The following is a 24,830-nucleotide window of genomic DNA, read 5'->3' as shown; positions in this document are numbered from 1 at the left end:
TGCAGTGGGAAGGGAATGTAGCATCTAGAAATTACAGAAATGTGACTCTTCCTGGGACAATTATTCTTTGGGAAGAGAAAAGACACATGTAGAGCATATGGTTAGCAATAGAAAATCAAAATGCATGCTTAGGTCTAACCTGGGAACATCAAGTCAAAAGCATGTTTAAAACTTTATCTTTTATTGAAAATAGCAGCAAAGCAGGGCACGACCTGACTTCATCCTTGTGACTTGTCTTCTACAGGGAGGAGCTATTCCTGAACACTGTTTATTTGTTTCAAATACAAATACTTCCAGTGACTTTAAGTGATGCTCAGGCAAAGAGCTTTGGTACCACCTTCCTCTTCACATTCTGTTTTACATGTATGTATGGGGGTGTGTGGATGTGTGTGAACAATCAGGTGCATATATGTGAGAGAATGTATGTACATACACATATACATATGTGGAAGTCAGAGGTGAACTTTGGGTATTGTTACTCAGAAGATGACAAGCTTGTTTTTTGAGATAGTATATTCCACCAGGACACAAGTCTCACTAATTAGACTGGGTTGGGTGTCCAGCAAGCTCCCAGGATCTCTTGTTCTGTCTTCCCAGTATTGGTATAACAAGTACACACTAAAATGCCTGGTCATTATGTATATGTCACAGACTGGATTTAGATCTTCAGGTTTGTGTGGCAAGTACATTATCAAATGAAGTATCTCTCTAGCACCCTAGTTTGAATTCTCTATGCTTCATGATATGTGGACCAGCGTGATATCGTGGGAACTCTGTTTTCTTTCATTTTTTTACCTGAATTGTAAGCAAGTCTGAAAACAGGTATGCAAATCAAATATATTTATTATTGAAAACATGCAGAAGAAAAATGACCATTAATTATCTTACTATATTAGTTATTTTACAGGGAAGTTCCTTTTTAACTCAAGACCAAATACACACTAGCACAAGGGATAATAACACTGTTGCAGAGAATAGAAAATAGCAATATATTTGTGCAGTGACTCCAGAAATTACAAAGTGATTGACAGGTGTTTCCTGTGTCTTGACAGAGTGGGAATACATGAGCAGGGAGGAAGGACACCTTGTCCCAGATCAGAAGGAGGTGGATGAAGGTCTAGAGGTGATTTCAGAAAACAGCACAGCCTGGACCAGAAATTCTGATCTTCTTTAGACAGGAATGAAGCAGATCTTGTAAGGGGGTGGCAGAGAGGCTAATCCATTGGCCATTGGGGTAATATTGATGTCCTTAGTGTGGAGCAGTGATTTCAGCTTAAAGTTCTGTAAAATGGTGGTCAGGAATAGAAACAGCTCCATGCGTGCCAGGCCTTCTCCTGCACAAATCCGTTTTCCTAGGGGGAAAAAGTCAAAGAAGATTACTATTCTCTTTTGTAAATGTGAGGATCACTGTACTTGTAACTGACACAGGAGACTATGAATGAAGGGTAAGTTATTGAGTTGGTGTGTGGATGGATGGCTGCATGAAAGACAACTAATTAGGCAAAAATTAGTTGTGGTTATTCACATCTGTAATCAGACTACCTAGGAGACTGAGGAAGAGGGTTTCTGTGTTCATTATCACAAATAACAAAGCCAAGGACAGAAACTGCATATCCAAAGGCAGCATACATACTGCAGGTGTGGACTCAATATCCATTGTTCTCATCATGAATGAGAAGGATCAGGGTTCCCAATAATCTTTGCAGAATATTCTGCCACATCTACAATGTCTCCATCATTTCATGATGATCTTGAAGTTCCTAGAATTCTGAACTGAGTAAAAATGCTCTGATCTAATGGTTCATGAACTTCTTTTTAGGATATGTGATTTCTTCTAATTCTCCATTACCAATGCCTTTTGAGGCAGCTAGGATCTCATTTATTAGAATGTTGCTCCATTTTTGCCTTAATATATAAGGTTTGAGAGATATATATGTCCTTATTTATCCCCAAAACCCAGAGATCTGGGGGTCTTTCTCATTGCCCTAGTTCAACTAAAATATGACAAGTATTGTTCATTCATGTGTTTACCAAATACACTTGAGGCTCTTTGGTAATTTTCTGTATTTTTTGGAGACTTTTAATTGCATACTTGAGCATGGAGGTGAGTGACACAGCAAAAAAAGACATGTTTTAAATTTAAAATGATATAAACTGTGATGTCTCCATTTTCATGGTGAGTGAAGTGTAAATGAATTTTTGTTTCTTTGGTATTTCTGTAATGTAGCTAAAGGAAGATTAAACACACTCTACTCTTCAGCTTTCTCAATTTTGAACAACGGATGAACAATCAAAGACTCAGTTTCATAGCCTGACAGGAAAGAAATCTCTTTATCATGACAGTGCATGGACACTGAGAGTCATACTCCTGATCATTATAAGTCTACTGGCCATTAGGGTGCCCCTTGTAGTTGGAAGGTTTCCTGTGTCCTTCCTAGTCCCAAAGCTGCTAAGACCCAAATAAACACACAGAGGCTTATATTATTTTTAAACTGTGGTCACAGCAGACTTCTTGCTAGCTAGCGCTTATATCAAAAATTAATCCATAATTCTTATCTGTTTAGCTATGTGACTTGGTACCTTTTCTCAGTTCTGCCTTGTCATCTTGCTTCCTCTGTGTATAGCTGGAGACTTTTGACTCAGCTTTCCTCTTCCCAGAATTCTCCTTGTCTGATTATACTTCCTGCCTGGCTACTGTCCAATCAGCGTTTTTATGTATCAACCAATCAGAGAAACACACAATCACAGCATACAGAAAGGCATTCCACAGAGCCACTGTGTAAGTCTCCACAGATTCTCATGTCACTGAGCCATGGAAATGAGTTTCTATTACCTGTTGAGAAAGGCATGAAGTAGTCACTTTTCTTAAAGTTTCCATTCTTATCTAGAAAGTGTCCAGGGTCAAATACCTCTGGGTTTGGGAATTCCTTGCTGTCATGCAGCACTGATGACAGTGATGTTATCACCGTTGTTCCCTATAACAGCACACAGAAAGAAATCAAGTTACAAAGAAATCATAGAGCTAAAACACATTAAAAAATAACCTAGTTCACACTCTGCTCCATAGTGAAGGTTAAGTTCAAAGATCAGCGGGGATATTTCAACACACAGAGCACGTAATCAGTAGGGAGGAGGTCGAGGCCAGGCACAGTGGTGTGGTTAAAGTGCCATCCAGTGAGATTTCACATGAGTACTTGGACTAAACCTTCCTAGTCTCTTTTTCCTTTCCTTCAGATTCGACTCATGCTTCTCTGTCCACTGACTGCTCTAGTTTATCACATCAATATACATACTCCTCATGTGAATCAGGTTCCAGATGGAACAACTCATTGAGTTTTTTATAGAATGGGAAATGGTTCATTGAGTACAGTATGGAACATTTGGAAAGACAAATGCCACTCCTTTTTTTATTTACAGAATCTATCTCTGTATTTATATAAGGAAGTAAATGAAGGGCTGTGTGCCAGAGTAGAGGTGTGAAGTCTTGTATGTAATCTATTTTTCTATACGAATGCACAGACACAAATATAGAAATACATATATGTATATGTATCAGAAAAGTAGGATGAGGACTCTTTGGGAGAAGGAAAGAAAGGAATGGAATCAGGAGGAGAGAGAAAAACATAAAATTAAACAAATTAAGATTAAAATAATATGATCTGTTGGCAGCTATATCAACAAATCTTCTGAAGATACACAGAAACTGGTGGGAGCTGGTACTGGCAAATTCTCTTTAACTAGTACACAAACTAACCTCATATCCTTTCAAAGTTTTTAGGAATGTGCTTTACAAAGCTCTTACAAGGATGACCACATATTATAATGTAGCTTAACTAAATATATTTAAAATTTTAAAGCTAAAAAGAATATTATTGACATATGTAAATTGTGTAAAAATTAAGTGTTAGTGCCATCAGGAATTGAAGGTATTATATTCATAACCAATTGTTAAATGTTGCCCATGATTGCTTCTCTGCTACAATGACATAGTTTCTGAAGGCACAACACAATTCCCTTGGCCTAGAAAGTCTTAAATCTACCAGAACAATAATGGCAAATATCATTGGTTCTTCCTTGTCCTATCAGTGGCTCTAGTCTGTTCAAAGAAATCACTTACCCTACTTGTCAGAAGGGAGAATCACCTGTAAAGTCATGCTTATTTCTCTACCAGGTTATTTCATAAAGGAAAAAAATGGAATATTCTACTTGACTAGATTCAAAAGGGACCAGTCATATCATGATCCAGCAGCAGAGGGATAAAGGGAAATAAATTTAGCTGATGTAACACTTGCCTCAAACTAGGCTCTAAACCCAAGGAAGCTAACAGAAGATATGTGCTGTGGGATGTCTTTCTGTATTCTGTGTGTATGTGTGGCTCTAAATAAAGCTGTTTTGGCCTATGGCAAGAAAGCTTACAGACAGCTGGGAAATCCAAGCAGAGATAATGAGAGAGGAAAGGCAGAGTTGAGGAGACACCAGCCACGGAAAAAGGAGCAACAAAATGCCAGCAGACTGGTAATACCATGGCCAAATGGCAACACATAAATTAATAGGAATGGATTAATTTAAGATGAGTTAGCTAGCCAGAAGCTAAAGCCATAGGCCATACAGTTTGTAATTAATATAAATCTCTGAGCAATTATTTTATAAGTGGCTACTGGACCACTGATGGGAGAGATTTGTCCAGACTGTGAGGCTGAGCAGGACCAGAGAAACTTCTAGCTACAGAAATGTCACTCTTTTCTTGTCCTTTGTTTTATTTACCATTTAGGTGGATCTAAGGACATGAACAAGTTATGTATATTAGCCATTGACCTCAACAATCTTACCTCAGGAGTGTCCTGCAGCCAGAGCAGACTGGCAACATAATCCATATACTAAGTCTGTTATCACACAGCAAAACCCACTGCCACTGGCAAAGTTAGTTCTATCATCTCCACATGATATTAGTAACAGGAACCTAACCAATAGCTTTTTGTCCCAACCCCACCCCCCAAAAATACAGGATTGCCCAGTAGAGAGCAACTTAATCCTTTCTGGATCAAGTTATCACTACAAAAATTCTTCATTTGTCATCTGTAATATCTGATAACCAATGAGCAATTTTTAATGTCTTTAAAGTAACTGGCAACTGAAATGAACTAAGTACATACAAATCCACATATGGGAACATTTTTAACTTAGTTTTATGCAAATATCTCTGCTTTAGTACAAAAAATTTAAAAATTTTAAGGAAGAAAACTTATGGGCTGAAATTTCTTTACATAGAATTATAACACAACTCTTAAAAGGTCTTATTAATAAAAAAAGAAAGAACTTCAGAGCCAGAGATTGGGGTAAAATCTGAAAGATCAGAGAAACAGAGCGAGCCACAGTCCTGTTTTCACAAATCCTCAGTCTAAAGCCTCTGGGTCATCACCCTGGAGTGTCTCAGTTGAACTGCTCTTAGTTCCTGTCTCCTCTCTCCTTATATACCCTTCTCCACCCAGCCATGTAGCTTCCTGAGATTAAAGGCATATGTGCTTTCCAAGCAAAGGCAGGAGATCTCAAATACTGGATTAAAGGAGTTTGCCACTGCTGCCTGACTCTTTTTCCAATGTGGCCTTGAACTCACAGAGATCCAGATGGATCTCTGCCTCCCAAGTGATTGGACTAAGGGTGTGTGCCACCACTGTCTGGCCTCTATATCTAATCTAGTGGCTGTCTCTGTCCTCTGATCCTCAGATAAGTTTATTAGGGTACACAATATATTGGGGTATACAATATATCACCACATTTCCCCTTTTCTGTCTAAAACAATAGAAGGTTATAACTAATATAAGAAAAACTATATACAATAAGTACAAGTATGGCTGAGGGGTCACCAACTGGATCAGGCCCTCTGAGTGGGTGAGACAGTTGATTGGCCTGATCTGTTTGGGAGGCATCCAGGCAGTGGCACCGGGTCCTGTGCTCATTGCATGAGTCGGCTGTTTGAAACCTGGGGCCTATGCAGGGTCCCTTGGCTCGGCCTGGGAGGAGGGGACTGGACCTGCCTGGACTGAGTCCACCAGGTTGATCTCAGTCTGTGGGGAAGGCTTTGTCCTGGAGCAGATTGGAATGGGGGGCGGGCTGGGGGGAAGGTGAGGGGGCCGGGAGGGGGGAGAACAAGGGAATCTGTGGCTGATATGTAGAACTTAATTGTATTGCAAAATAAAAATTAAAAAAAAGAATTATATTAACAATGTCCAGTCCATAAACATTTGACATTTTCAAACAAAAAATCCATTATTCATCCTACTTTGGTGAGTCCAAAATGTTGTACCTATTTCACTTTCTATCCTAATATGTATTACCAACACAAAACTGTCTTTTGATGTCTTTCAAGCTTATACACTTTACACTTCTTAGTGAGTTTCTTTTCTGAATTTGTTAACAAGGAAAACTATAACTATCTAATCTACAACTCCTTCAGAGACCCGAGAAGGCAATAATATTACCTAAGTAAACAGGAAGTGCAAACAAACAACTTCCAAAAAATTAGAGAAATGACAGAAACAGCTGGCTGTCTGGACAATCACCCAAGATTTCTCTGCAATGTTGGGGCATGCATCTTCAGCCTATAAGCCTAGCACATCTGACAGACTCATCTGTGAAGCAGGATTTTCTAAAGAGCCTTCCTACCTTGTCTTGGCAAGGATTGACAGTCCTTTCTTTTGTGTCCTGCTTGTCTATTTTGGATAGCATACTGTCAGCAGTTAAGGTAAGGGCACTTTCTTGCCCAGTAGCTAACTTTTGCCACAAATCAAATAAACTCCATGGGGAGTTTCTTCAGTTCCCATTATCTTCTCTGAAGTAGATTGGTGCTGCCTGTAGCAGACATTTCTCATTGTCATAAAAAAGAATCTGCAGTGGTTCACAGGTGTGGTACAGAAATGCACATGACAGACAGGCCCGGCAGAGGCAGGTACACCTTTAATCCCAACACCTGGAGAAGAAGCTATCTCTGTGGGATGGAACCAGAATGGATCTGAACACTCTGTCTGAGGCCAACCCAGGGCCCAGCTGCTGATCCTGAGAAACCCAACAACTTGGAGGTATTGGTGAGACTACCCTGCTCAGCTGAAATCCATCCAGGAGAGGATTCAGATTCCTACAGTTTGAAGTCTGAGGAAACAAGATCAGCTGAGGAGTTGACAAATGAGCAAAACGTGACCTGACAACACAGAAGAAGGTGCCGCCCAGCCACCAAACCAGATCACCAGAATCATAAGTATATACTTCACCGACTGAGATCAGCTGCTCCCAAAGAAACAGCCCAACAGCACCAATCTAACCAAAAACTCCTAGTAAAACAAGACTAAAAATTAGAACAAGAGAGGCACTTTCAGACAGACATGGCCTGCACAGAGCAGAGGAAGAGATGAGTAGACACCAGATCAGAAATACAGGCAACAACATAAAGACTTATATGGCAACATCAGAACCTAGTGATTCTACACCTGCAAGACCTGAACATACCAAGACAGAAGAAATAGAAGAAATCAATCCTAAAAGTGACTTAAGAAGATGGTAGAGGCCCTTAAAGAAGAAATAAAAAAATTCCCTTAAAGAGAAAATGAAAAACTCCATTAAAGAGGAAATAAAAAATTCCCTTAAAGAAATGGAAAAAACAAAACAAAACAAAAAATTGGAAGAAATCAAAGAAAGCCAAGAAAAAGCAATTAAACAGATGAAAGAAACATTCCAAGATCTGAAAAATGAATTTGAGACAATAAAGAAAACACATGCTGAGGGAATGCTGGAAATAGAAATCCTGACTAAATGAACAGGAACTACAGAAACAAGCATAACCAACCAAATGCAAAAGATGGAACAGAGAATCTCTGACACTGAAGATACAATAGAGAAAATAGTTGCGTCAGTCAAAGAAAACACTAAAGACAAAAACGTTGTAACACAAAACGTCCAAGAAATTTGGGACACCATGAAAAGACCAAACCTAAGAATAATAGGGATAGAAGAAGGAGAAGAATACCAACTCAAAGGCACAGAAAATATATTCAACAAAATCATAGAAGAAAACTTTCCTAACCCAAAGAAAGAAATACCTATGAAGATACAAGAAGCTTATAGAACACCAAATAGGCTGGATCCAAAAACAAAGTCCCCTCGCCACATAATAATCAAAACACCAAACACACAGAACAAAGAAAAAATATTAAGAGCCGCAAAGGAAACCGGCTAAATAACATATAAAGGCAAACCCATCAGAATAACACCAGACTTCTCAATAGAGACTATGAAAGTTGGAAAGTCCTGGACAAATCTTATGCAGACACTAAAAGACCATGGATGCCAACCCAGACTATTATACCCAGCAAAACTCTCAATCACCATAGGTGAAGTAAACAAAATATTCCATGATAAAACCAGATTTAATCAATACCTGTCCACAAACCCAGCCTGTACAGAAAGCATTAGAAGGGAAAATCCAACCCAAAGAGGCCAAACACATGCATGAAAACTCAGGCAATAGATAATCCCACACCAACATACACCAAACAAGGACAACACAACACAACCACAAAAAATAACAGGAATTAACAATCACTGGTCATTAAAATACATCAATATCAATGGTCTCAACTCACCTATAAAAAGACGGAGGCTAACAGAATGGATAAGAACATGGGACCCATCCATCTGCTGCATACAAGAAACACACCTTAACTTCAAAGACAGACACTACCTCAGAGTAAAGGGCTGGGAAAAGGCCTTCCAAGCAAATGGACCTAAGAAACAAGCTGGTGTAGCTATCTTAATATCTAATAAAATAGACTTCAAACTAAAATCAATCAAAAGAGACCAGGATGGACATTACATATTTATCACAGGAAAAATCAACCAAGATGAAGTCTCAATTTTAAACATTTATGCACCAAATACAAAAGCACCCACATTCATAAAAGAAACACTACTAGGGCTTAAAATGCACATCAAACCCCACATATTAGTAGTGGGAGATTTCAACACCCCACTCTCATTAAAAGACAGATCTACCAGACTGAAACTTAAAAAGAAATAAAGGACCTAACAGATGATATGACTCAAATGGACTTAATAGATATCTACAGAACATTCCATCCTAACACAAAAGAATATACCTTCTTCTCAGCACCCCACGTAACCTTCTCAAAAATTGACCACATGCTTGGCCACAAAACAAATCTCAACAGATACAAAAAAATTGGAATAACCTACCGTATCTTATCGGACCACCATGCCTTAAAGTTAGACTTCAACAACAACAAAAATTATAGAAAGCTTACAAACTCATGGAAACTGAATAATGCCAACCTGAAACATCAATGGGTCAAGGAAGAAATAAAGAAAGAAATTAAAGATTTCCTAGAATTCAATGAAAATGAAAGTACAACATACTCAAACTTATGGGATACTATGAAAGCAGTGCTAAGAGGAAAATTTATAGCTCTAAATGCACACATAAAGAAGATGGAGCAATCCCATACCAATGAATTAACAGCACAACTGAAAGCTCTAGAACAAAATGACACAAACTCACCCAGGAGAAACAGATGCCAGGAAATAATCAAATTGAGGGCTGAAATCAACGAAATAGAAAACAAGAGTACAGTATAAAAAAATCAATGAAACAAAGAGTTGGTTCTTTGTAAAAAAAATCAACAAGATAGACAAACCCTTAGCCAAATTAACCAAAAGGCAAAGAGAGAGCACCCAAATTAACAAAATCAGAAATGAAAAGGGAGATATAACAACAGACAAGGAGGAAATCCAGAGAATCATCAGATCATACTTCAAAAACCTGTACTCCACAAAAATGGAAAACCAGGAAGAAATGGACATTTTTGTGGACAAATACCACATACCAAAATTAAATCAAGACCAGATAAACCATCTAAATAGACCAATAACCCCTAAAGAAATAGAAACAGTCATAAAAAGTCTCCCAACCAAAAAAGCCCAGGACCAGATGGTTTCAGTGCAGAATTCTACCAGACTTTCAAAGAACTAATACCAATACTCTTCAAACTATTTCACACAATAGAAACAGAAAGAACATTACCAAACTCTTTTTATGAGGCTACAATTACCCTGATACCCAAACCACACAAGGATGCAACAAAGAAAGAGAACTACAGACCAATCTCCCTCATGAACATTGATGCAAAATACTCAACAAAAAACTGGCAAACCGAATCCAAGAATACATAAAAAAATTATCCATCACGACCAAGTAGGATTCATCCCAGGGATGCAAGGATGGTTCAACATACGAAAATCTGTCAATGTAATACACCATATAAACAAATTGAATAAAAAAACTACATGATCATCTTATTAGATGCTGAAAAAGCCTTTGACAAAATCCAACACTCCTTCATGATAAAGGTCTTAGAAAGATCAAGAATACAAGGAACATTCCTAAACATAATAAAGGTAATTTATAGCAAGCCAACAGCAAACATCAAATTAAACGAAGAGAAACTCAAAGTGATACCACTAAATTCAGGAACAAGACAAGGCTGCCCACTCTCCCCATATTTATTCAATATAGTACTAGAAGTTCTAGCTAGAGCAATAAGACAACAAAAGGAGATCAAAGGGATACAAATTGGAAAGGAAGAAGTCAAACTTTCACTATTTGCAGATGATATGATAGTATACATAAGTGACCCCAAAAACTCTACCAGGGAACTCCTACAGCTGATTAACTCCTTCAGTAAAGTGGTAGGATACAAGATCAATTCAAAAAAATCAGTAGCTCTCCTATACACAAATGATAAAAGGGCTGAGAAAGAAGTTAGAGAAACATCACCCTTTTCAACAGCCACAAATAATATAAAATACCTTGGTATACCACTAACTAAACAAGTGAAGGACCTTTTTGATAAGAACTTTATATCTCTAAAGAAAGAAATTGAAGGTATCAAAAAATGGAAGGATCTCCCATGCTCATGGATAGATAGGATTAACATAGTAAAAATGGCAATCTTACCAAAAGCAATCAACAGATTCAACGCAATCCCCATCAAAATCCCAACACAATTCTTCACAGACTTGGAAAGAAAAATACTCAACTTCATATGGAAAAACAAAAGACCCTGGATAGCTAAAAGACTCCTATATGATAAAGCAACCTTTGGAGGCATCACCATCCTTGACCTCAGACTCTACTAGAGAGCTATAGTAATAAAAACAGCTTGGTACTGGTATAAAAACCGATATACAGACCAATGGAATCGAATTGAAGACCCTGACATTAATCCATGCACATATGAACACCTGGTTTTTGACAAAGAATCCAAAAGTATAGAATGGAAAAAAGAAAGTATCTTCAACAAATGGTGCTGGCATAACTGGATGTCAATATGTAAAAGATTACAAATAGATCCATATCTGTCACCATGCACAAAACTCAAGTCCAAGTGGATCAAGGACTTCAACATAAATCCAGTTAAACTAAACTTAATAGAAAAGAAAGTAGGAAGTACTCTTGAACTCATTGGCACTGGAGACCATTTCCTAAATATAACACCAACAGCACAGACCCTGAGCACAACAATTAATAAATGGGACCTCTCAAAATTGAGAAGCTTTGCAGGGCGAAAGATATGGTCAATAAGACAAAAAGATAGCCAACAGAATGGGAAAAGATCTTCATCAACCCCACATCTGACAGAGGATTGATCTCCACAGTACATAAAGAACTCAAGAAACTAGACATCAAAATACTAAACAATCCAATTAAAAATGGGCTAAAGAGCTAAACAGAGAATTCACAAAAACAAGAATCACAAATGGCTGAAAGACATTTAAAGAAATGCTCATCATCCTTAATCATCAGAGAAATGTAAATGAAAACGACTCTGAGATACCACCTTACACCTGTCAGAATGTCTATGATCAAAAACACCAATGACAGACAATGTTGGAGAGGATGTGGAGCAATGGGAACACTCCTCCACTGTTGGTGGGAATGCAAGCTTGTACAACCACTGTGGAAATCAGTATGGCGGTTTCTCAGAAAATTAGGAATCGAACTACCTCAAGACCAAGCCATACCACTCTTGGGCATATACCCAAGGAATGCTGATTCATACCATAAAGATACATGCTCAACTATGTTCATAGCAGCACTATTTGTAATAGCCAGAACCTGGAAACAACCTAGATGCCTGTCAACTGAAGAATGGATGAAGAAAATGTGGTACATATACACAATGGAGTACTACTCAGCAGAGAAAAACAATGAAAGCATGAAATTTGCAGGCAAATGGATGGAACTAGAAAAAAATCATCCTGAGTGAGGTAACCCAAACCCAGAAAGACAAACATGGTATGTACTCACTCATAAGTGGATTCTAGATATAAAATAAAGAACAGTCAGACTACAACCCACAGGGAAAAAAAGAATTTATGTTATTAAAATATCTTAAATGCTATATTCTGTAGCTCTCTGTAGTGTTTGAAGATGACCTATCTATCTAAAACATATTGCTGTTTGACCTTGAAAAAATACCTAACATGACTACAAGGTTGATTGTAATGACTAACCACTAACTTTCATTTGTTTTTATCCTAATTAGTATGTGATAATAGCTTTCAAGGATTAGCAATTTGCATTACATTGTTAAGTAAACTGTATAGGTACAATACCTTGAACAAGATTAAAAATATATGTACACTATTTTCTAAAAAAATCCATCTCAAACTTGTATCAATATACATAATTTGCATACAATATACCAAAATCTAATTGAATGTAAAATATTTAAATGTAGCAGTTGATTTCTAAAAGTAGATTCAATAATCTAATTTTTTATCTTATTATATCCATATTCTCTCTTTTTTTGAAGTAGATTCAATAATCTACCCTTTATTCTATCATTTCTACATCTTTTTTTGAGAGTAGATTCAATAATCTACCTTTTATCTTATCATAATCTATATCCTCTTTTTTTTCTTCAGAGTACTAGATTCAATAATCTAATCTTTATTCTTCATTTCTATATCATTTATAGAGTAGACTGAATTATAAATATAATAATATCTTATTTATATTCTCTTTTTTTTCTTTTTTTTTTCTAACAAGAACCTTCAATCTAATCTCCTTTGTTTATCTTTTTTCCTGACCATTAACAATTAACAACTTTTAACTATGTTAACAATTAACATTAACAAATAATCAACCATCTTAAACAATGACAATTATCCATAACCCATTGAATGACCAAAAACTATCCGCCACACATCTTGGGAATGTGGGCGTCGTGTTCTTAAAATTACTTCCTGCTGTCTGAGGTGAAAGCATCTTTTAGCAATCCTGAAAAAATAATTTTTTGGGTTAGTTGCCAAGTCCTGGGAGAGTTAGCTGTATCATTTGTCCAGTCTCTACGTAATGGGAAAATGCAGGGCTTGTCTCAAGCTCTTGCTCATGTAGTCTGTGAGGCTGATTCATCTCATCTAGCCATCTCGAAATTGTCTTGAAGAGTTTGTAGTCCAAAGAAGATCTTTGAGTGGTGTTTGTCAGCCTAGTGGTATTATCATCATCCTGATGGAATCATCATTGCAGGGATCTTAGCTAGCCATCTTGAAATTGTCCTGAGCAGTTTGTAGTTCAAAGCTGATCTTCAGGTGGTGTTTATGCTGTGGTTTGGAGCAATACCAATTGTATCTGTGGCAAATTAATGGCTCACAGTCAGTGCTTAGATTGCAATACAACAGGTTCCATTCCTCTTCACCAAGATATTCTTTGATTTCCAATCTCTGTGAGCAATAGCTGGCTTTCCTTAAGTACTAATAATCTGCACGTGAAGATGGGCAAGGCTGCTTGCTGTCGACAGAGTGAGTTTGACCATCCCTTGCACTGTAACTGTGTATTTATTCAAGTAATCAAAAAAAGTCCATGCTCATGGTAATCAGACACCAGTCACAGCTGAGTCCATGTGGTATTGTCTTTGTTATCTGCTGCTATAAAGCCTAGGATGTTTTTGTGGTGTGACCTCACAGTCTGATAAATTTCTGCCTCTCAGAAACACAAATGCTCTTTCCTAGAAGAGAATATCTTCACAGCAACTTCTTCTTCCTGACACTTGCTTCACCAAACTTCTCCAAACCGACCTTTGCCAATGCTTTCTTACAATACAACGGTCCTGGCAATTGTTCTCTGAACAAGCAGAGGTAAACCATTCATCCCTGGTAGCAGCATTGCTGCCGCCACCAACACTATAAGAAGCAGCTGGCAATGAGGAGCAGCAGCTACAGCCTCCATGATCCTGCTGCCACCATTTGTGGCCCAGCGTAGTCCCGGTTGCAGTTTCTCCTCAGAAAGCTTCCCAGGCTGGCCTCGAACTTGGGATCCTCCTGCCTCCACCTCCTGCAGCAAATCCTGCCTGAGTGTACCACCACAACCAGCTGCGTGCAGCTTGGGCCTGAGCTAGAGACTACAAGGCCACAGGCAAGTAGCTTTTTTGTGAATTCGTGCCACAAAGCAATGTGAGATAGAGAAAATACAATGTACATATGTGTTTATAACATATACAGTCAGTGATCAAAGGACAAACAATACATAGAACCATTTAATGAGTGCAAAGAACAATCTTAAAATAATATACAGATTTTTGTGAATAAAAGTCACCTCAAAGTAAATTTCTGTGTTCCTGGGTCATGTTCACACATAAATGGCTCCACAATAAAGTATCTCTTACCCCATTAAAAGAATCAGGCCAAAAATTTTCATCTGATCTACACAACTATCAGTGTATTCCAAAAACATCAAACTTGATAGGGAGATAGTAAAGTTACAATCCTTCATCCTAATCAGAAATGAGATAAGTAATGCCCATTGCACCTGGGGCTGTTCATCATTATACTGCAATTTATCAAAATGAAGAGACACTATGACCACAGGAATATGAAAAGCATATAGAAAAGTATTAGACCACATAACAACTTCAAATTCCACATACATTTAAAGATACCTCATTAGAAATAATAAAATTCACATGTCTAGATAAAAATAAGACCAATTGAATGATTACATCAACTGTTTCCATTAAGCAGATTCAAAGAATAGCAGAGGCACTAGAGAAATAATAACAAAGATATTCACCCAGATATTTCTGTACCTGCAGAAGATTTGCCCTCCAGATCGTGAAGCAGTATAAGCCACCAGCAGCACCAGGTAACACAGAGGACTGGAACTACACTGTGATCTGGGGACATCAAGAGCACTGAAGTGCAGCAGAGAAGAAACAAGTTTACCTTGGGGATAATGTAGTTCCTGAACTTAGTGTCACAGGTCACCGCATGGGGCAGGTTGGTTGGGAGGAGGTCAATGAATCTCTGGACCTCATGAATCATGGCATCTGTGTAGGGCATGTGGCTCCTGTCCTGCATGCAGGGGCTGCGGTGTCTGCCAACCACACGATTAATCTCTTCCTGGACTTTAGCTGGTTGGTCACAGTGAGAAATATAGGAATAGGAGAAAAGTGATATGTTTGATTTAATGGTAAGTCATACACAGAATAACATAAGTGGTCCAAAAGAATTATAAATGAGCATTTTTTTCATTCAGGAATAAAAGTAATTTATACATATATTTATAAAGAAATGCTGTGTTGTGGATTCATACCATTATCTTATATTGATATTATAAATCAGCATAGACTTATTATTTAGTAGACATAACAGCATATAAGATATAAGTAATTAAAAGTATCAAATAAAACAGAATATAATTAGTCAACATACTTTAGTCTGTGGTAAAGAACATTAGAAGTCAGATGCTAAATGTGTATCCAAATATAATATTCTTTTACACTCACATTCTAATGTATGTGTATTTATGAATATGTTTGTTGTATGTGTACAATTTGAAAGATTCTTCTGTTTTTGTTCCTACACCCAGTAACAAACAAGTTCAACTTCTTAAGCTACTTCTGAAATATATTCATATTTTTAAAATGACAGTTTGTTGTAAGCCCCTACATGCACAACATTTATGACTTTCTAATGTAGGAGATGAAAATTTCAGGTACATCTACATCATCTACATCATCTACATAAACAAATACATACTAAGCACATACATGCACACTCCCTCTTCCCCCTCAATTTATTAACAGTAGCGTATTGGAACCTCATGGAACTGAAAAACTGCAAGGCAAAAGACACCATCATTAGGACAAAACAACAGGCTACAGAAAAAGACTTTTACCAACTGCACACCCAACAGAGGACTAAGATCCAAAATATATAAAGAATTCAAAATATGAGATATCATGAAAACCAATAAACTAATTAATAAATGGGGTACAGATCTAAACAGAGAATTCTCAAAAGATTAAACTCAAATTGGTGAGAAAAATTTAAAGAAACTTAGAAAAATGTTCAAAAACCTTAGTCATTAGGGAAATGCAAATCGAAACTACTTTGAGATTTCAACTTACAACCCTCAGAATGGTAAAAATCAATTTAAAAAAAAAGTAAAAGTTCATGCTGGCAAAGAAGTAGTACAAGAAGACACTTATGCATTGTTAGTGGGAGTGCAAGCCTGTACAGCCACTATGGATATCAGTGTGACAGTGCATCAGGAAGAAGAGAATCTACCTCAAAATACAGCTGCACTACTCTTGGACTTACACCTGACAGTTGCTTCATCCTATCACAGAAACACTTGCTCAAACATGTTCATTGCTGCTTTATTCATAATAACCAGAAATTGGAAACAAAGTAGATGTCCCTAAACAGGAAAATAGACTTTTTAATATGTGGTACATTTATAGAATGGATTGTTACTCCGCCATTAACAGAAATCATGAAATTCTCAGGTAAATGGATGCGACTAGAAAAAAAAAATCACCCTGAATGATGTAATCCACACTCAGAAAGACAAATATGGTATGCATTCACTTATATGTGAATATTATCTGTTAAATCAATGGTAACCAAGCTACAATCTGTAGAACCATAGTGGTTAGATATAAAGTAAGGGACCATGGAGGACAGATAGATCTTGTTAGGAAAGAGAGATAGAATAGATAGCTATGGATACATTGGGGTGACACTTGAGTGGGAAGAGGAGAAAGGGACAAGGGAGGGATTCATCAGAATTTTGAAAGGAAACTGAAAGGTTTTAGCTGATGTGAAGATATGACTTTTATGAATAAAACAACATGTTTCCACAGGACACTATATCCTGGCCATGCATGTTGGAGTTTACCTTCCAGATCACTCACACACTGACCAGAATTTGATTGCTTTTCCTACAGTCAGAGTCTGTTTCTCTTAGTCATGCTGTTCTTGTGCTTAGTCATGATTTTCCAGTGAGTGGCACAGAAGGTGAAGAACTGAGACTTCTCTAAGAATAACACACAGGACACTAGCAGAGACTTTCCAGTATCTTATAGGAACTCTGTGGGTCACCACCTGTATCCTTACCTGTGACATGTGGATGCTTCAGCAGGAGAAGGAGAGCAAATCTCAGGGTTGTGCTTGTTGTTTCTGTCCCAGCAGCAAATAGATTACTTACAGTTGTTACCAGTTGTTCAAGTGTAAATTCTGATTGTTGATTGTGGTTTTCCTAAGAATAATTTGATGCAATATTCTGATAAATTCTTTATCAGTATATCTGATTGCAATGGCTCTACAATTTTACACAAGTTTATATATTTGTTACTGAGTGTAAAATTTAAAGTAAAACTCTATAGCTCCCATTCCTAATGGTTGTTATAACTCTAGAAATTCACTGAGCTGCATAGACTTGGGGTCTAGTTAACTTGATATGAACATTTATTTATTTGCAGTTATTTTTATTAAGACTTCTACAAAATGTTTGTTTTACATTGTGGCCAACAAAAATACTGGAATGTAGAGTAGAGGAGAAATTCACATACAATTTATGACTATGGCATAGATTTTTATAATTTTTGATTTCACCCTAATTCCTTATAAACCTAATTTTTGTATTGATGTGATTATCTGCCCATAAGTGTGTACAATATCTCTGGGAATTCTCTACTAAACTAAGATGGGTCTGTAATGAGATTCTTTGTCCTTAAGTTAAATAAGCCCATTCTTTTCAGCACTTAACAACTAGATTTCCTCTTACTTTTAAAAATTTACAATCTTTGCAGTGTAGCCTGCATTTCTTAATCCATCCATTGATGACATCTAGACTGATTTCCTCAGCGATTTGAGAAATACAGTAAGAAACAAACATGGAAGCACAGGTGCCTTTTCCATATGCTGATATTCTTTGGATGTAAGCTCAGAAGTAAAGTACTTGGGTCCCATTATAGACACACACACACACACACACACACACACACACACACACACACACAGAGAGAGAGAGAGAGAGAGAGAGAGAGAGAGAGAGAGAGAGAGAGAGAGAGAGTCTAGAAGACCCCTGACCACAATGGCTATAACAACTGACACTCTTATCAACATTATATTTAGTGTCCTTCTCATTCCATTATCACCAGCAGTTTTTTCTTTGAAAAAGTTCCGCAATTACTAATGTAGAATCAAATCTCATTGTGATATTATTTGCCTGTCCAGTTGGAAAATGGCATCCATAATTTTATTAGTCATTTGAATCTATTCTGTGAAGTATAATATCTAAAACTATGGGCGAACTTAAAATGAATAACAAAAGATATGAAAATGGCACAGTGTAAAATACTTTAACGATTACCAACTATGACCAAGTGGTAATTACCCCCAAATTCTATGGTTACTTAAAAAAAATCAGTAACCATACTATTACTCTGTGATGATATATTATGTACTCTAATATAGCTTGCCTGATGATCAGAGGACAGAGCCAGCCACTAGATTAGAAATAGAGCCAGGCAGAGGTGGCATACACCTTTGATATCATCACTTGAGATCTCATGCCTTTGCTTGGGAAGCACACACACCTTTAATCCCAGGAAGCGATATGGCAGGCCGGAGAAAGGTATAAAGAAGCAGGAACTCTTTCTCTTTAGACTGAGGATTTCGTAGAGGTAAGAACCAGTGACTGGCTGTTTAGCTTTTCTTTATTTCAGCTTACACCCTGATATCTGGCTTTGGGTTTTTCATTAAAAGACCATCTAAGTTTTGAACAATATCAGGCATCCAACTTTTAGAGCTTAAATTCACAAAAAAAAGCTGCTTGTCTGTGGCCTTGCAGGCCCTGTCTTGGGACAAAATTGAAGAAGTAGGAAAGAAAATTGCAGTCATTTCCCAAAGTTATACAGGACCCAGAAGAAACCTACACTGACTTCTTACAAAGACTGACTTCATAAGTGAATAGAATGATACCAAATTCAGAAGCTAGACAGAGAGTAATTGAATCTCTAACTTTTGAAAATGTTAAAACACAATAAAAAGATAATTAGGCCATTCAAGGCAAGATGAGCACCCTTGGAGGAATGGATCCAAGATCCAATTACTATTGAATCTCATGACCATGATGATACTTGGATAGGAGAGGTGATTTCCAGAGGTTTGAAGAAAACTAGTAATGTCAGATGTTTTAATTGCAGTAAACAAGATTACTTAAAAAGGAACTCTAAAGAGGCATTCCTAGAAATAATGTTTTCTCAAGGAATAATCCCAACAGTGCATCCCTCCCTTATGTGGCAAAGGCAGACACTGGACTAACAAATGTAGATCAACAAGGGACAAAGTAATCATTGCCTTTGTCATTGGGAAATTCCCTGAGGGGCCACTCTCTTGCCCCACATCAAATTCCACTCAGTCCTTTCCTGTAATTGTGGTGAAAACTCCTTCCCTGGGCAATTGACAAACCTAATGCCTATTGTAAAAAACCATATAATAGATGATAGAACAGCTATAGAAAAAATAACAAAAAATTCAGGAAAAACCATAAACCAAAATTGATACAGATTAGATTGGAAACTCTCCAAAGTTAGGGTTGGGGAAGGATAGATAAAGAGTATTTTATCTGAATTTGTTGCATGTTTATGGACTGAACATTGTTAATATATTTCTTGTGTGTATGTATTGCATGTACTTATTGTACTTATAGTATATAGTTTTTCTTATATTAGTTAAATCCTTCTTTATTATTTTAGACAAAAAAAGAGAAATGTGGTGATATATTGTGTATCCTAATAATACTTGCCTGAGGATCAGAGGAGAGAGCCAACCACAAAATTAGACATAGAGGTCAGGCAGTGGTGGCAAACACCTTTAATACCAGCACTTGAGATCTCATGCCTTTGCTTGTAAATCACACATGCTTTTAATCTCAGGAAGTAATATGGCAGCTTAGAGAAAGGTATATAAGGCATGTGGAAACTGGAACTCACTCTCTTTAGACTGAGGATTTCATAGAGGTAAGAAATAGTGACTGGCTGTTCTGCTTCTCTGATCTTTCAACTTTCACCCTGATATCTGGCTTTGAGTTTTTTATTAAAAGACCACCTAAGATTAGAAAAAACATAACTCATTATTAGAACAAAAGAAACAAGGGCACATGGTCATTGCAATTGACACAGAAAAGCAGTTAACAATTGTTGATGCAAACATTCATGGTATAAATACTTAGAAAGTATGGCTAGAAGACAAGGAATGTACCACAAAGAACATCTAGGAACATCAAAAATATAAGATACATTGTGTTACAAAAGTTCAAAAGTTTAGTCTAAATTTAGTATGGAAATAAAATCTAAGAGCATGTACTTTTGAACTATTTGATATAACACTAGAAATCTTCATGTTAAAAATTAAACAAATAAATGAAATAAGGAAACCCAAATTAGTAAGGATAAAATACAATGATATTTATGAAGGAATGTGATCAAATGTGTAGAAAATCACATGTAATTCAGAGTTGGATAAAATCAATTAAAACTAATAAATGATGGTAATACAATTTCAGGACAACAAATAATTAAGTCCAGTTATGACTCTATACAGCAGAAAGTAATAATGTGAAATGAAATCAGGACAATAATCACACATACAATAGCTGCAAAAGTGTGAAAGACCTAAGAATGCATTATCAAAGACATAAAGAAGCAAAGACTTAAACCGCTTCTAGTGACAAGAAATAAAAAGTATCCAAAGAGATGGAAAACCACCTCATGTCCAAGAATCAGAAGACATAATAGTGGTAAAATGGTAATAATATTCCTCAGAATAATCTAACGAGTCACTTTCATATGCACAGAAATTCTAATGGGAAAACAATCTTCAAATTCAAATGGCACTGTGAGGAATGTCTGAGTCCTCAAACTTCAAAAATGAAATTACTATAAATAGATGGGTAAGGACATTCTATATTCATTAAATAAATATTCATCAAGATAATAATCCTAAACATTTATGCACCAAGCACATGGGCATTCATAAGACAAACATTATTAGATATAAAATCACAGACTGACCAAAACTTAGTGACATCAGGTGACTTAAATACTCCGCTTCTGTCAACACATAAGCCATCCAGACAAAAACTAGAGAAAAATATGGAGCTAAATGACATCATCCATCAAACAGACCTAAAAGATATCACAGAACCTTCCAGCCAAGCACTAAATAATGTAATTTCTTCACAGAAGTCCATAGAACTTTCTCCACAATTTACCACATAATGGGACACAAAGCACATCTTGAATATAAGAAAATTGAAATTATATCTTGTATATTATCTGACTATAAAAAGGTAAAGATAGATATAAATAACAATCAAAATGACAGAAAGGACACAAACTCATGAAAGTTTAACAGCACATTAGTGAATGGAAATGGATTAATAGAGAAATAAAGAAGGAAAATGAAACTTGTTTAAACTTGAATAAAATAAAAATATAACATATGAAAATATATGGGAAAACAACGAAAAACCTCCTATGAAGATTATTTATAGCACTAAGATCTACATTAAAAATGTATACTTCACATAATAATAATTTAATAGTGCATGTAAAGGCCTAGGACAAAGAAGAACGAGCAACATCCAAAAATATTACACAGAAAGAGATAGCAGAAGTTAATGCTAAAAATAATGAAATAGAAACCAAAAAAAGGCAAACATTAAGAACTTTGTTAACAAGACTGGCAGACTTTTAGTCAAAATAACCAAAGAAAAGAGAAAAGAGCCAAATTAATAAAATCCCAGATGAAAAAGTTGAGCATGAGTTGGTAAGGTAAAAGAGGAAATATGAGGAGAGAGAGAAGTTACACTAAAGGAAGGCCCTTTGAAAAACTTATGGGAAACTGCTAATATAGTAACTTCAAAAATACCTATCCATATACATCATATACATGCCCTAGGACCAGATATCTTTTTGAGATGTTGGCCAATAGAGTCACATAGATACTTAAGTGTCACAGGTTATTGCCAATATTCTTGGTTACTCTCCAGAACTTGATGGTAAACTCCTATTTTGATGACACTATATGTTTGAGTCACAGAACATGAAGAAATCAAGCTGCTACTCATATAGAAGCCTCATCCCTATTGGCTAGTATTTGTGGTTCTGGAATGTGAAATGTGTGCTACTGGGAGAGAAAAATTACTCTCAACCTCACACAGATATGAAACCTGCAAGTTACCACAATGCCTGGCCTGGTAAGTCATGCCCCCTAGTGCAATAGTTACACCAATGTCATGAGAGCAAACAGCCATTTTCTGGTGGGATTTAAGGTTCACTTCATTAGATAGGACCTGTATCTGCCACTGTTAAAGGGGCTTAGAATTGGTGATCAAATCTATTAGTCTAATGGATTAATGGGCATAGTGTTAAAGTGATTCCTAATGATGTACTACTATATGCATAGATTAGAACTCTCTTACTTTTGTTCAGAGTAGTTTCTCCTTACAGGGGATGACAATTAACAGTTGAGACACCCAACTGTACAATGCACAGAAAATAAGGCATTGTGACAAGCTCACCCAGAAATCTTAACACGCTCCTCCCCAGAAAGTTTAAGTATCTTTGTGGAAGAGGAAGCAGAAATGTTGTAAGAGCCATCAGTGATCAATAACATCAAGGAAGCAATGTTTTCTGGACACAAAAGGACAGATGAACATAAGAACTCCCATCGACTGTGACAGCCTGCACAAAAATTGTGTGGGCTTCACCAGATAAAAACCTAGCACAAACTGTGGAAAGGAAATATGAAATCCCACCTCTAGCTGATTAGCTCCTGAAAATGGGAGAGTCAATTTCCTTCAATGATGTGACCCCTGGTAGGCTGATCACATGACAGGCCTGAGGCTAGGTGAGCAACAGTAAGTGGACTCAATGAGGATAAAAGGGAAATAAAGAAATCACAAAGTTTGGTAGAAAATATAAGAGGATGGAGAGGAGGATAATGAAAGTTGAGAGTTATGTTCAAATCACATCATAGGAAATTTTCAAAGAATTAGTAAAATATTGCAAAAATAAAATAAAACAAATGCATCAAACATAAAACAATTTTTTTAAAAAAAATCTTATTGTAGAGCTACAGTAATGAAAGTAGTGAAATATTGACACACAAATCAACATCACAACCAATAGAGCTTTGACACCAAGGGGTTAAGCTAAACAAGACTTTTACAACTGAGTTCCAAGACTGCTCCATCTAAAGGAAGAGTCTTCAGCATGATTATGGAACAGCAGGATAACTACATGAAAAGAAGGATTCTGGAAGAGTAAACTAGGGATAAGCCTCTTTCTTTATGATTTGGACTCATAGATTTCAGAACAAAGTACCAAAACCCCAGATAAACCAGACTTCATCCATTAAAAATGCTAATGTGTTTTGGACATAATTCAGAATGTGAGAGAACTGGACACAGCCAGTTCCCAGGAACCCCCACCCAACTCTGCCCCAGTTGCTGGCCAGCAAGGAAAACTCCCATGGCCAGGCTCCTCCACCAAAACCCCCCATTGGACCCTGCGATCTACAAGACCCACATCCTATCCCAATACCCATCTGCCTGTGACCCCAGTAACTTCCTGAGACAAGGAATTTGCCAGATTCCATTTTTAGGGAAACGGGGCTGGCTAAAGAAACCCACCCTGACCCTACAGCCCAGAATTAGGGAAGGATGGATCAGATAAGGCCAATGAGAAAAACACAGTTTAGCTCAGATCAGAGCCATCTCTGCCCCTGTCCAACTGACTTGTGAAACCAACCAATCACAGAGCAGGATAGTAGAACCCTGGGCCCAGGGTTGACTCTATTCCCTAGAGTTCCTGTGAAAACCGCCCTGCCTACTCAGTTCTCTCCACCCTCGTAGAGGCAGCTACTCTCTTGGAATCCTCCTTCCCAAATAAACCTCTTCCTCAAAAGTTTTTTGGGTGTGAATATCTTCATTCACTGGCATAGAGATCCTTGCTGAGACATCCCCCAGTGGAAAGAACAAGAGAAAGAGAGCTGAAATAGGAGGGCAAGGAGGAGCTGAATGGATGATCTTTGCTAAGATGTCCCTCAGTGGACAGAGAGAATTATAACTAACACTTTTCTCCGGAGCCGGAGGAGATTGCTACATTTCTGCATGGGTTTCCCCTTTTGCAGAGTGAAGCAAAAGAAGCAACATCTTAGGCTGGAGAAGCAGAGCTCTGCAAGGAAGTCCCTTCAAGTGGGGGCTGAGCAAAGCTCAGCTGTAGAGGCTCTCCAGGATAGGAGCAGGATTGCTATATCCTGTGGGTAGACCATCCCCCATCACACCAGGTATACCTTGACTTTCTGGAAGAGTCAGGATATCCTTCCCTGCTAAAGCAGTTTCAGGCTTGACTCTCCTGAGAAGTCAGAAAAATTGCCCTCCAGGGCTTACTGTCTCCTTGCGGTTTCAG

The 24,830-nt window shown here is 37.2% G+C and overlaps 1 protein-coding gene across 1 annotated transcript in view; it reads right to left on the bottom strand.

Annotated features, from left to right (window-relative positions):
• Positions 1-862: 862 nt before the first annotated feature.
• LOC131896334 (cytochrome P450 2C26-like) overlaps positions 863-24,830 on the bottom strand; it is a 49,379-nt gene continuing 25,411 nt past the window's right edge. Inside the window, exons 6-9 of the mRNA XM_059246939.1 lie at positions 17,467-17,608; positions 15,289-15,476; positions 2,834-2,975; positions 863-1,352 (exon numbers count right to left, since the gene is read on the bottom strand). Coding sequence (XP_059102922.1) covers positions 1,171-1,352; positions 2,834-2,975; positions 15,289-15,476; positions 17,467-17,608 — 654 coding nt within the window. The 3' untranslated portion in view covers positions 863-1,170. The remainder of the gene's footprint in view (positions 1,353-2,833; positions 2,976-15,288; positions 15,477-17,466; positions 17,609-24,830) is intronic.

This window comes from Peromyscus eremicus, chromosome 1, assembly GCF_949786415.1.
Source record: "Peromyscus eremicus chromosome 1, PerEre_H2_v1, whole genome shotgun sequence".
Classification (NCBI taxonomy): Eukaryota; Metazoa; Chordata; class Mammalia; order Rodentia; family Cricetidae; genus Peromyscus; species Peromyscus eremicus.
Note: the sequence above shows the minus strand (reverse complement) of the source record. Positions and strands in the feature narration are given on the sequence as shown.